This window comes from Harpia harpyja, chromosome 14, assembly GCF_026419915.1.
Source record: "Harpia harpyja isolate bHarHar1 chromosome 14, bHarHar1 primary haplotype, whole genome shotgun sequence".
NCBI classification, from domain to species: Eukaryota; Metazoa; Chordata; class Aves; order Accipitriformes; family Accipitridae; genus Harpia; species Harpia harpyja.
In genome coordinates this window covers 16,197,934-16,211,226 of record NC_068953.1, presented here as the reverse complement: position 1 = coordinate 16,211,226, position 13,293 = coordinate 16,197,934, and the positions used below count along the sequence as shown (strand labels likewise).

The 13,293-nt window shown below is 52.5% G+C and overlaps 1 protein-coding gene and 1 non-coding gene across 2 annotated transcripts in view; one reads left to right on the top strand and one right to left on the bottom strand.

Moving 5' to 3' along the window:
* Window positions 1-123: 123 nt before the first annotated feature.
* On the bottom strand, window positions 124-196 carry TRNAK-CUU (transfer RNA lysine (anticodon CUU)). The gene has a single exon. It is a non-coding gene; the product is annotated as a tRNA-Lys (tRNA).
* A 765-nt stretch (window positions 197-961) lies between these two features.
* The window catches only part of ADAMTS7 (ADAM metallopeptidase with thrombospondin type 1 motif 7), a 52,383-nt gene continuing 40,051 nt past the window's right edge, over window positions 962-13,293 (top strand). Inside the window, exons 1-7 of the mRNA XM_052808466.1 lie at window positions 962-1,221; window positions 2,026-2,378; window positions 6,627-6,798; window positions 9,359-9,555; window positions 10,813-10,896; window positions 11,540-11,664; window positions 12,704-12,853. Coding sequence (XP_052664426.1) covers window positions 1,134-1,221; window positions 2,026-2,378; window positions 6,627-6,798; window positions 9,359-9,555; window positions 10,813-10,896; window positions 11,540-11,664; window positions 12,704-12,853 — 1,169 coding nt within the window. The 5' untranslated portion in view covers window positions 962-1,133. The remainder of the gene's footprint in view (window positions 1,222-2,025; window positions 2,379-6,626; window positions 6,799-9,358; window positions 9,556-10,812; window positions 10,897-11,539; window positions 11,665-12,703; window positions 12,854-13,293) is intronic.

The window sequence follows — 13,293 nt, the reverse complement described above, 5'->3', positions numbered from 1 at the left end:
CCCCCAGTCCCGGGGAGATAAAGTATCGGTTTGGTTGTCGATTGTTGGCTTAAGGGCCGTGAGGGGCGCGAGTGTGTGTGTGTGAGATACAAAGAAAAAAGAGAGGAAGGGGTAAAAGCTAAGCGCCCAACGTGGGGCTCGAACCCACGACCCTGGGATTAAGAGTCCCATGCTCTACCGACTGAGCTAGCCGGGCACCACACGCACCAGTCTCCCTCCGCCGTACTCGGCAGCGCCCCCCCTGCGCCTGCGCCTTGCCCGTTCCCCGGCCGCCAGGCGTCGCCCGCGCGAGGGGGCACGGGCCTGTAGGCCAGCGCTGCCCCCAGTCATTTGCATATTTAACATTATCACTTCAATCATAAAATACCCCCCTCCCCCGCCGAGGCCGGCAGAAGCGGAGTCGCCGCAGCCGTAACGGCCTGGGAAAGCTGCGGGCTTGTCAGTGTCCTCTGCAGCACGAGGAGCATCCCCCCCCCGCCCGCCGTGTGCTGCCTGCAGGGATGAGAAAATACATTTATTTTGCGTGTTTAGCGTCATTCTACTCCCTCTGCCCGGGCGCGGCCCGGGGAGGTCCCGGACGGTGTTACCTGGCGCCCCCCCCCCTCCGGCTAGGAGCCCTCCTTCCTGGCTCTGTCAGTCCTCGCGCACCGGTCACCTTTCAGGATGGGCTCACCGGACACGGAACACTCGGTTTGTTGTTTTTTCAACATTTTTCCCTCCTGGCTTAACGCGGACAGCGGGTAACGGCATCAAATTATCCAAGTTTCGTATTTCCCGCTCATTTTATCCTGAAAAGAACATAAAAGAAGATGCCACAAGGGAACGCCGCAGCCTTGCTGCTCTGCCTGGGAGACGCCAGCCTCAGGAAAGCACCGTTTGGGTTTTTTTTTTCCCCCTGAAATTCGCGCAGCCCCCCCCTCTCCCGCCGCCGCGAGGGTCCCGGAGGAGCCGTCCACCGCGCCCGCCAGGGGGCGCCATCGGGCCGTACCGGCGCCGGGAGGCGCGCGCTGCCCGACCCGGCCCTGCCCGGTCCTGCCCGCGCCCGCCGCAGGCGCGGAGCCCCGCCCGCCGCGGCCGCCCCCGCCGGTCATGCCCCGCCGCCGGCCGCGCTGAGCCGCTCGCTGCCCGCACCCATGCCGGTCCCGGCCGGCCTCCTGCACCTCGCCGCCGTGCTGGCGCTGGCCGCGGGCGGGCAGGCGGGCGGAGGGACGGCGCGGACAGGTCGGCGGAGGAGAGCGGGGGTGGTGGTTGGTGGGGTGGGGGGGCTGTGTGGGACGGCGCGGGGCGCGGAGGTGCAGGCGGGGATGTCCGCGGCGTGCGGAGGTGTCGGCGGGGCGCGGAGCCGCACGGGGCGCTCCGCGGGAGCCGGAGCCGGGCAGCCCGGTGGCCACCGCCGCTGCAGCCCCCGCGCTGGGCTCCCCCCGGCTGCTCCCCGGCTCCCCCGTCCACTCCCCGGCTGCCCCTTGCACTCCCCCGGCTCCCCGCGGCCCCAGCGCTGCGCACCCAGCCGGGGAAGCGCCGGGGCGCTCGGTGCCCGGGGGGTGCTTTGCCCCCAGAGACGGCTTCCAAACACCGTTTCAAAACTGAGATTTGGGGGGCTTTTGTTTGTTTTGGGTTTTTTTCCCGGCAGCGGTAATTGAACGGCGGGAACGCATGCATGGAAACGGGGACCAGCCCCGGCCGGAGCAGGGCTCTGGAGCTGCACCGCCCGCCCCGTACCCCTCTCCATCCCTCCCCAGCCTACCCCGACCCTGCCCTTAGCCCTCCCCCAGGGAAAATCCTAGCTCCTGGCCCCCCGAGGGCAGCAGGGGCAGCGTGGGGCCCCACGGCTGTGGGGTTCCTGCCCTTCCCTGCTCCATGCCGTGCCTTTGGCAGCGGCAGTGGATGCACCGGTCACCGGATCCAACTGGTATTTGGGTACTTGAGCCCACTGGGCTGCCTTTGGGAGTTCAGCATCCAGCTGAAGGGGTAGGAGAGGAAAGGTGATGAACCCTGAAGCTAACCACTGACCCCCTTTCTTCCCAGAGCCTGCTCTGCCCTACTCCAGCAGTGACATCGTTCATCCCGTCAAGGTTGACGAGAGCGGATCGTTCCTGTCCTACGATTTGTCCCACAGAGCACTTCACCGAAGGTCTCCTTCCTCCAGGAGCAAGTTTCTCGCCTTCTATGAACTGCATTACAAAGGACAACCGCTGAAATTCAACCTGAGCCTTAACAACAATCTCCTGGCGCCCGGGTTCGTCAGTGAGAGGCGATACGGGGGGATCGCCAATGCCAAGATCCAGTCTCACACGTACAACTCCTGCCATATGATTGGGGAGGTTCGGAGCCAGGCGCTGACGGGAGGTCTGGCTGCGCTCAGCACATGTGATGGCCTGGTAAGTTTGGAGATCTTTAATCAATAAGGAAATAGCAGAAGCTGTGTGAAATCCTTTTTTCTGCTGAAAGCAGTAGCAAAACTCCTCCTGACAGCAGCAGAGTCAGGATCTCACTGCATAGGTTTGATGCGGCCATGGATGAGCTGACTGTAAATTTCCCATGGATTCCAGTGGTTTGGGAACTCTCCGGGACTGTGTTTACTTGTTTGTGTCCAAATTCCCAAAGAGAGCAATTCTCATCGCCTCTGCCTTCTAGGGCATAAACGTAGGATTATGAGAAATCCATCTGAAAACAAGGTGTTTGAAGCCTGGAGGTATTATGATAACACAGCTCACGTATAGGTAAACTACTTTATGTTTTGTGAACACCTCCACTGCCTTATTCCACTGCACATATTTTCAAAGGCGACAGTGACCTGTAAGAGTGTAAGCTTTGCTGAAAGGCAAAGCAACTTTCAGGATTAAGACTGTTGTGTCGGTGCTTGGCAAGGCAAATTCAGGACTTCAGCATAAACGTCCATATCCGCATGAGCTGGCATCCAGCTAGCGCAGGTACCACGTACCCACAGGGTTTAAAGCCCCTTGGTGGTTTGCAGAAGTGTTACCATATAACTTGGTAGGTCCCATGACGCGCAGACCCCCGTTCCCGAGCAGGGACTGTGGGTTGACAGAGGTGCTGGGGTTTGCTGGAAGTGGTGGGTGTAGCGGGGTGGGTTTCTCCTTTTGGGGGCAAGGGGAGGCACCGCTGCGGAGGGAGGGATCACCAGCAGTGCTTGCGCCCAGCGTCCCTGGGGTTGGAGGGATGATGACTCCTTTGGCTCATCATCGATCTGCTGGCTGCCACAGGTGGCTTCGTTTGGCTGGGGGCTGTGTTTGCATTTTAAGCTTCCTGTGTTTAAATGAAGGCAGTGTGTCTGTATGCTGAGTCAGCCTGGTGGAGTGGGGTGGCTTTTAAATGGCAGGTCTGCAGAGGCCACCCAAATCACTGTGCTTTGTCTGGAGGTGCAAGAGTGCACTGCTGGATTTCGGGGAAAGCAGAGTGCAGGGCACAGGCGTGCGGCGGGGAGCATCGCTGCTGCCTCTCTGTCACCTGAAGCTGCAAGAAGAAAGCTCAGACCTTCCCTGCTGCACAGCATGGCAGGACAGGAGCTGGGCACGTCCTAGAAGGTGTTGGTTGCTCTTTTCCTACCAAATTTAACAGCAGTTGAAGGTGTTCGGCGCCTTGCACTTCATGCAGCACTCCTGTCTCCAGGGGGATGAAGCCTACAGAAAATAGCCAGGCCCATCATTCAGTTAAAAAATAAACTGATGCACCTGGGAGGAACCTACAACCTTTTGATTCATTTTTCTGTGAATGTTTGTATGAGAGAAACACTGATGGTTGCAGTGTACACAGAAGTAGAAAGTGTCACAAACGCTCCCATGAATGCGTATTTGCACGGGGAGACCCCTGGTAATACGTGATGGTTCTGGAAATGTTTGCGTGGCCTCGTCCTGCCAGTGAGCTGAAATCTGCTGTCAGACTTAGAAGTCCAGTCTTGCAGCGTGAGTCAGGCAAAACCAAGCTGCTAATAGTGAACGGGCTGAAGGATGTTCACCAGGTCATTCGAAACACGTGCTGGTTAAGAGATTAAACTTCTCTTTGTGAATTAACCACAGCTGGGAGAGCAAAAAGGAAGTTACTTGTTACATAATTTGTCATCCACATAATGTGTCCCTTGAAAACACCCATTTCATAGTGGTGTTTGGTGAACCCCATCATTACGGTCTGTGAAGTGTGTTGAAAATGAACAGTATCCTGCAAATGCTACGGATTAGTATTTTTTTAAGAAGCAGGAAAAGTTGTTAGCTCACAAAAAGCATTAGCACAATGTTGCAAGAGAGTCTGCCGTCCATAAACTGCGAGTGGTGAGCAAACCGCAGCCTTAAGCTGCTTTAAACCTTCTCTACTCAGTCTTAAAATAACCATGGCTTTTTGTCAGTGAGACATGAAATCACGGAAAACTGTACTTAGCAATGTGCTGCATGTCTCATAATTATTATGGAAAGTAAAGTAATGAGCTACTGCTTCATTACAGGGAATTACTCACATGCCACTTGTAAGCATGGTCGGTATTACAGGATGTAAACAAGGAGCTGACTCAGGTGTGGGGAAGCATAGAGCTATAGGCTAGGGCAGTATATTACATTTATACAGGTAATATGGTGGTGATACCTTGCATTTCGAGCCCGGCGTTGCTGCATTGAAAGCACTCTGCCATTCCCAGTTGTAAAGCACAGATGGGCTCTCCCAAAATTCCTGCCTGTGGCATCCTCATGCGTTGAACCGAATCTCATCAGTGCCTGGAAGGGCCGAGTTCCCCGTTACCATCGTTAGTGCAGCGCCTGCTCCAGCATTAGCTACTGGTGTGGCGCACAGTGATGGTACCTTGTTTGACACCCTCGGCCAGCCTCTGCAATCCCTGTTCCCACAACCAGGCTTCACCTTTCTTACCACACTACTATAAGACTTCAAACTCCTCCTGTCAATGATTTTAAAATAAAATATAGTCATAGGAGCTGGATTCTGCTCTCACTTGTGTAGTTTTGCCAGTGCAATTTCACCTTCTCCAAGGCGATTTCTTATTCTTGTTACAGTCTGTGATGAGGGAGGCAGAGGTTAGGGATGCTGGCACTGCTTACCGGGCTGGACTGGGACACGCAAGGTGCAGAAAGGTTAACCAGGTGTGTTTTAAACAGAGAGAAACGGACCTTCCCACGGGCAGCAGATGCCACTCAGTGCTACCACAGAACCAACCGGTGACGAAATGTGGCCCCTGTGCAGGGCACCCTGGGAGGATTTCAGCCGGGGCAGAGGTGTCTGTTCCCTTCCTGGCTCACAATAACCTGCGTCAAGAAATGGAGAAGAAATCATATTTGTGGCCTCCTTCCCTTCCTTCCCCATCCCCATGGTGTTTCCTTCTTGTTATTTTACATTTGCAAGGACTTAATTAGGGAGGAAGCCATTTTCTCTTCCCTGGCACCACATGAGCAGTGACAAAGCATCACTGGTAGGCTCAAGTCCTGTTGTATCTTGGAAACAGTTGGAGAGGCGTGTTTTGATTTTCTGTCTTTGTCCCTGCCCTGTCCTGGGGTGTGAAAAATAACAAACGTGTCAGAGCAAAAGCATGGTAAGCAAAACTGAACATGAACAGGCTCCTGAGTAAGCATAGGACACCTCAGCCTGCTCCAGACACCGTGAGGCTGCTCTGAAGCAGCCAAGAACAGATGGAGTTGTCTTATGGCACAAAATACATTTACAAAGCACTCCTCAAGGCAGCACCCTTGACGCTGCAGAGTCCCATGGGAGCTCCCATTCCTTGGGTTGAAACTACCCATCCAAAGAGCTTCCCATGCAGTGACTGCAGCTGTTTGTTCTTGAGATGCGTGGAGGCTGGGGAGTCCAGGGTGAGTCCATAAGGATGTGTTGCATCTGGGCCAGGGTCAGGGGGGTCATAATTTACCAAAGAAAGTTTTAGGGTGTCATTTCCTGCTAAACGAGAGATGTCAATAACACATCCTCCCGTTGTTGCGTGGAGGGACTGTGCTCCTTGTCCTGGGACTGACTTTCCTTGATTGGAGTTCCTGCCATGATCAAGTGCTGCTGCAGGTTCCTCTTCCTCTTCCCTGGAGGTTTTCTGGTCTTTGACCGCGGGAAGTCTGTAACCCGATGGTTCACAATGGTGGTGCTTAGGCAGTGCAAAAGGCCAGAAGCAATTGTCTGTGTCTTAGGATGTCCTTAGGAAAAGACCTTTGGTGCTGCACTATGGTCCAAGCTGTCCTTTGGGCTGTCTGCCTGGAGTCCCCAGAGCGTCTCCAGGAAGGTCAGAGAGAGGTGGAGGGAGCACAGTCCCAGACCATATGTGCGTATTCCTGGGGTGCTCTGGTTCTCTGGAGAAGGCGTTTCTCTGTCTCAGCATCCCTGCCGCCCCTGAGCTCCTCGCTAGCAGACACCCATCGGGTTCACCACCCATCTGCACTTTATGATGGGATCTCTTTAGCTTTTTACCTTCTTAATGATCAATCCATGCTGGCTTGTTCTCTTTTGTCTGGGAGTTTAGAGCTCAAAATACCCACAAAAACAGTTTCTTTAGAGACCTGTTTCCTCCTGGAAAATTTTGCAAACCCTCTCCCGTTCCCGGGTTCTTCAGTGTGAGTCTGTGCTAGATGCAGGTGGCTTCACGTGACAACTTTGTCTCTCCCTGCCAGAAGGGTGTGTTTCGGCTCATGAACGAGGACTATTTCATCGAACCGGTATCCACCAGCTTTCAGGAGGATGGAGCGGCGCAGCCCCACAGGATATACAAGCGCCAGGCACCTGAGCACAGGCCAGAGCAAGGCAGGAGGCCACCAGCTCCACGGGAAACCTGTGGTGTGCAAGGTATTGTCCCCTTCCTCTTGCATTTTTGCAATGAGCTGGTAGCAGCTGGGTCCTGTGATTCATATGAAGCACATTGTAGAAAGATAAAGGGAGCAGGTCCAAACCTCAGCCCCCTGCATTGCCTCCGCAGACTCGTTAGTCTTAAACCCTGGCATTCAGCTCCCATCCTAAGCTCCCAGCATTCATCGATGACACCCATTGCTCATAGTTTGAGTTTTGCAAGCTGGGCTGGAGGTCCCTCTTGCCACGTAGGCTGGCAAGGAAGAAAACCCTCAAGACCAAAAAACTGAACCAACAGCAGGGAGGGGATGGACTGTGGGCTGTGCGGCGTCCTGCTGCGGGGTGGCATTTGGCATGGGAGGTGCACAGTCAGCGGTGCCACTGGTGGGTGGGTGTCTGACGGCCTGGAGCTGCTGGTTGGGGGACAGCCCCGTGGCCCCAGGGGTGCCCACACAAGCATTCCCATAGGCGTTTTTATTGCAGGAAGGCTCATTCACATTGCTAGTCAGGAGATCTCACTTGCTGAGCGCCAGGCAGTGGGTTTATGGCATTAATCACAAGTGACGGGAATCACTGCAGAGCACAGAGTTGTTGGGGTTTTTGTCTCCTGCTAAATTTTCTGTATTTGCTTACGTTTCTCACATATACGACTCAAGGCGTGCCGAACCTCAGGCCTCTCGCTCTCATCCTTTCCTCCCGGCCCTGCTGCAAGCATTCTGTGATGTGGAGACTGAGTATTTCATTTCCTTGCAAACATTGTTTTCTGACCTGTCGGGGCATTGGACTTTCAGAGTGGAACCTGGTCGCTGCCCCAGGAGTCTCTCTGCCGCGGGGCAGAGAGTGCGTGCCGGTTCCTTCTCCTCTGTCTAGAGCAGATGGGTTGGATAAACTTCCAAACCCAAGATTTCAAGTAATGAGGGATTCAGTGCATCCCCAGCAGCTCCTCGTCTGCATCGGTGAAGCTGCATCTTCCAGGCAGTGTGTCTTGTTTTGCTTATTTCCTAGAGTGCTCTGCTTTTGGAAACTGGGGTTTTTTCCTATCATCAGGTTATCTTCAGGCATTCTTCTGTTAATTTAAGTTACTTATTTAATCTATGGTAATCATAATGGCTCCTTTTAGACTTTGAAGTCTATTCATTCTAAATGAATTTCCTTGGGTGTAATATGGCCCGTGTGTAATGCATGTGGATCTCTACTGCAATCTGAGCTAGAAAAGTGGATGTGATGTGTATGCCCTGGAAAGGAAACCAAAAGTCTGTAGGATTTTAATTACTGCAAGCCTTTCATTTTGTACTGATGTATTGCTGGGTTTTTTTGCAAAACACCACACAGCCAGATGGTGTTAGGCTGTTAGGTGTTATTTAGCTTCTGTCAATACATAGTGCAGCCTGTGTGTACAGCTGGGTGAGTGTTTAAGAGGGATCTGAAAGGCAAAATGCCACACGAGCCCTCCCTGGGGTCCCGGGAGCCCTCTGCGCCCATCCTCTCTGCAGTACCTTCACGTCCCGGCTGGAAGCTTAGCAGCAAAGGACACAATGGAAACAAGCTCCAAGGAAGCTGTTGTGATTAAACTGTCACAGTGGTATTGGCAATTCATCAAATTATCCAGATACTTGGGATTTTTCAGGCTGGGGGATAAAACACTCTTTCACAACTAATGTACAGTATAGTCCATAAAATGTAAAAGTCCATTGTTAACTAAGTAAGGCTGAACCCTTAGAAAATGGTCTTAAAAGCAATTCCCCCTGTGTGGGATGCAGTTTGTAAAGCCTTTACCCAGCTTGGGGCTGACCCTGACCTTGATCTTGGAGCAGCGTCACAGGAAAAGTCTCCGCATGAGAATTCCCAGTTGCTGGTGTGCGTGAGGAGCATCCGAGCTCTCCTCCGCCTCCCGTCTCTTTTCAGCCCAATGAATGTTCCCCTTGTTTCTCCCCAGGAGGGAGCAGGGTTCAGTCTCCATGTGGCTGAGGAAATCTCTGTGCAGTCCTGCAATGTCTTGGTCTTGCCCTGGACACTGATGATCTTTGGGATTTGGCTCAAGACATCAGTCCGGCTTTGGGGCCACAGAGTTTATCGTGTTGGGGAACTGTCTCTCCTGCAAAATACAGATTTGTGATGATAATCAGAAATGTTGAGCCACCGGGGTTGTTTCTTGGTGGTACATGCTCAAGCATCTCTGCAGGGTTGCCTATAAATTCATATGTCAATACAAACCCTAAGCACTCTGCTCTGGGAGGCTCCGTGTTCCTCGTGGAATATTGCAAACCCTGTTCCAGTCAAAAAATTACTTTGAATGCTTTTTAAAATTTTTTTTTTTTTTCATGCTAATGCTGCTGTGCAACAGACTGAGGTCAGAGTCTTCACCCCACAGTAATTTTTTGGAACATACAGCACAGCAAAATACATGTAGGTCTAAGTGTGTGGAGCCTCCTTCTCAACACCAAAAGGCTGTTTCTTTGAATTGAAAGAAAAAAAAAAAAAAAGCCCTTGATGATATTTTACCAAAGCTGCAGATATTTTACAAAAAAAAAAAGTCTTTTTTCCCCCTTTAATCCCTCAGAATCTCAGGAAAACCTGGAGAGGTCTGAGAAACGGAGGGAAAGATGGGAACAGAAGCAGCACAGGAAGAGAAGAATAAAGCAGCGCTCCATCAGCAAGGAGAAGTGGGTGGAAACGCTCGTGGTGGCAGACACCAAGATGATAGAATACCATGGGAGAGAGAACATAGAGAAGTATGTGCTGACCGTGATGAACATGGTGAGTCCTGGTCCTCTCAATGGCAGAGCCGCCAGGTCCCTGGGGACACGGCTGTGAGACATAAAGACCGCTGGGCTTGCCAGGACTCATCCCTGGTGGGACCTCAGCAAACCTCTCACCGGACAGGCTGTTACCACCCACATGTTGGCTTTTCTGCTCCATGCTCCATCTGCCGCGGGAGGATGGGTCAGTGTCAGCAAGCCCGAGGCCAAAATTTGGATGCAGGCGGAAGCAGCTCAGCCTGCAGCGGTTTCACCTTCGCCATGAGCTCAAGGGCTGTTCCCTTCTCCTTCCCTCCATGGGGATGGATAACTTGGCCTCCCAGGGAGATACCCCAAGGGCAGAGATGCTCCAGGGAAGGGAGGTGGTGGGTGCTGCCCAGGGTCATGCCGCTGCGGCTCTCCCCAGGCAGGCATGCAGGCAGCTTGGGCATGGGGATGCAGCTGAAGCTGAAACCACCCCGAAGCCTGCGCGAGGGCCACCCACCGCCCTCCACATGGTAGGGAAACCTCCTTGCAGGAGGAGAGACCCGCGGGGACCTGGGAGCTTTGGCTCAGACTCCCTGGAACTCAGGGGTGGCCGTGCTCGCAGAGGGAGTGCTCCGGGGCAGCTGCCATCGGAGCCAATGCCAGCACTAGCCTGATTAGCAGGAGGGACGTGAACAGCTTTCCTGGGAAGGTGGCACTGAGGACAGTTAAGGGAAGGAGCACCGGATTGTGGTGGTCTCCACTGGAAATCTGAGAGCGGTTTGCTGGTGCCATAAAACAAGCAGATATGTCAGCGTGAGTTAGTTTAGTCTGTTCACTCTTCTGCTGCCGTGGTAGCGGCTATTTGCATTTTAGAAAAGGGTTGATGGCCAGAAAAGAGTGTGGGATTGGGCAGAGGACGTCACGGTAACATCCCTGGGTTTCTGGGGGTTGGTGAAGGCACCCAGAGAGCACAGGCTTCCTTTGAGATGTTAAACACATCCATTAGGAGCGAAAGCAGAGGTGTTCCTCCGGGTGTTTCTGGTTGAGTTTCAATGTGCTACACAGATTATATCGATTTTAAATGGATATCATTACACTCCGAATGCTTTAGTCCAGGTCTGCATCTGGTCTTGTCCTTCATTTTGGGGAATTCCCTGAGATGTTGTCAACAACCTTCAGTAGCTTCCCCTTGAGCTCATGTTCCCCTGCAGATGTACTTACCAGCAGCAGTGTCACAGGGCAAGGTCTTTCATTTGGGCTTTATTTCTTTGGCTTTTGACTGTTGCAGGTGGCCGGTCTGTTCCACCACGCCAGCATTGGGAACCCCATCAACATTGCAATAGTGCGACTCATCCTGCTGGAGGATGAAGAGGTAAAAAGAAAACATGGTGACTCACCCTCCCGTCCTGGCAGCGAGGCTGGGATACACGGGGAGCTGGCCTTGAAAGCCCATAAGCTCTCTCTTCTGCTGTCTTCATGGCCTGGATGAGTTTGCATAAGATAAACACAGGTGCCCGTGCCTTGCTTCCTTGTCTTCTGCATGGGCTGCAGCCCTGGTGAAGTCAGGTGGATGGCATGGTCAGAGGGACTGCAGAGTCTGATTCTTATAATAATCTATGATAACAACATCAATGCCGGTAGCAGAGGGCTGTGAATCTCTGGTTGGTTGTGCTTCCAGCTGCAGCGGTGGCTCTCAGGGAGCCTGATGCCCCTCAGATAGGCTCCCCAGCTGCATCCTTTCCCATCAGACAGGACAGGGTATTTTCCCGCAGTGTTTCTTAACCCCCATTATCAGATGACTAAATGTTTCAGTTGCATCACAGATGAAAAAAAACCAGAAGAGGACTGTATTCCCACCCAGCCTACAACCTATAAATATGGAGCAATTCCATCTGGATGGTAGTTACTCTTGATTCCACTCTGATGTGTCTGAGATCAGACCTCTCCCCACTGCATCCTGAAAACCAAACAGATCTGGCAGCAATATGACAGCAGGCTTTTATTTATGCTGGCAGGAGGACCTGAAAATCTCCCACCATGCAGACAACACCTTGAAAAGCTTTTGCAAATGGCAAAAGAGCATCAACATTAAAGGAGATTCTCATCCCCTGCATCACGACGTCGCAGTCCTGCTCACAAGGTATTGTGCCCATGTGCTAATTTTATGCTGTAGATGCCATGCTGGCAGCTAGAAACACGTCTGCCGGCTGCAGACAGGGAAGCAGACAGGCAGCCAGAGGAACATCTCAGTGGCAGCTGTTGAAATCTCACTATCCATGCCTGAGCCCTGCCTGGACATCTGCACATAAGATATGTAACGTGAAATCCAAAGATAACCTGGTCCTAGTGGCTGGAACTGGTCTCAGATCTCAGGTTTAAACCTGGAGACAGCTCCCAGTTGACTAGCAGTTGAGGTTTCCAAACCAGATTTTCACCACGGCCCTGTTGCCAAGCCCCAGAATGGCTGGATCCTCCCAGGAGATGTACACAGGGCTTAACTCTCCTTTTTCCCTTGGAGGCTAACTCTAGGATTGGCAGAGGAGCCTCTGAGAAGGCCCCTGACCTCCCATGAAGCTCGCAGGAATTCACGCCTCTGGCCAAGTTTATATACCTTGCAGTCAAAATGTAGTTTGATGGTTTCATGCTGCAGCAGCTTGTCTGTTGGCAGTATCATGGTGGTTTGTGTGATGATTCATAACCCACAATGTTTTCATCTTCTTTAGAAAGTTTGCTTTGTAGCAGAAATAAGGCACTTAAGGCCGTGTACTTCAATGGAGTTGTTCTTCCTGGGTGGCTGGCGCTCCTCTGCCCTGGACCACAGCACTCCTGCGATGTGCTTCCCCAAGCAACGTAGTAATCACTTAATTATTCCCAGCATCAGCTTTATTTATACAATGGAATAAACGTAGCTAGGCTGGCTAGCAGTTCCCATTAATCAGGCTTAATAATAAGCCAGGGATACCGGGAGAGTAAAGGGGAAAGGAAAGGTCATAAATCTTTCCGTTGCGGGAAGACGTTGGATATCTCCATTCTCACTTCTGTTTGGCCAGCGTCCGTGTGTCATTCTCCATGGGCTGGGACGTGTCCCATGCTCCTTCCCACGTGTCGTGTTGGGTCCTGCCGCTCTCAACCCCCCTCTTTGCTCTCTGTCTGTGTGTTCGTTGTCTCCATCGCCAAAGGAAGGACATCTGCGCAGCGATGAACAGACCCTGCGAGACCCTGGGTCTGTCCCACGTGGCGGGGATGTGCCAGCCCCACAGGAGCTGCAACATTAACGAGGACACAGGACTGCCCCTCGCCTTCACTGTGGCCCATGAGCTTGGACACAGGTACCACCGGCTTCCTCCTCCTCTCCTCTGACCTCTGTCCTCTGCGCCGCTCAGTCAGGGCTTGAGAAGTCACGGGTGGAAGTTGGGAGAAGATTGCCGAGCAGTTCCACACTGGTGCAAACCTTCCTCTGCACCTGCGAGAACTTACCCGGGGAATTTCATTTCAGAGTTAAGTTTTTGGTTGCCCCAGGTTCAATGAAAATCCCATAATCCAAGGCAACCTGGACAAATTGCATTTGTATATTATCCTGTGTTGCTGATGCTAAAAGTTTTGGAGAAGAGAGTTGCCCATTAAGAAGTTTTAAAATAGGCTCTGCTTATAGAATCAGTGACAGAATTTTGCTTGCCCTAATTTCAGTTAAATTTTGACAAGATCACTTGAACATCATAGTTCATAACAGATATCTTTGTATGGTAAAAATGTGTACCCAGCAAGTTTA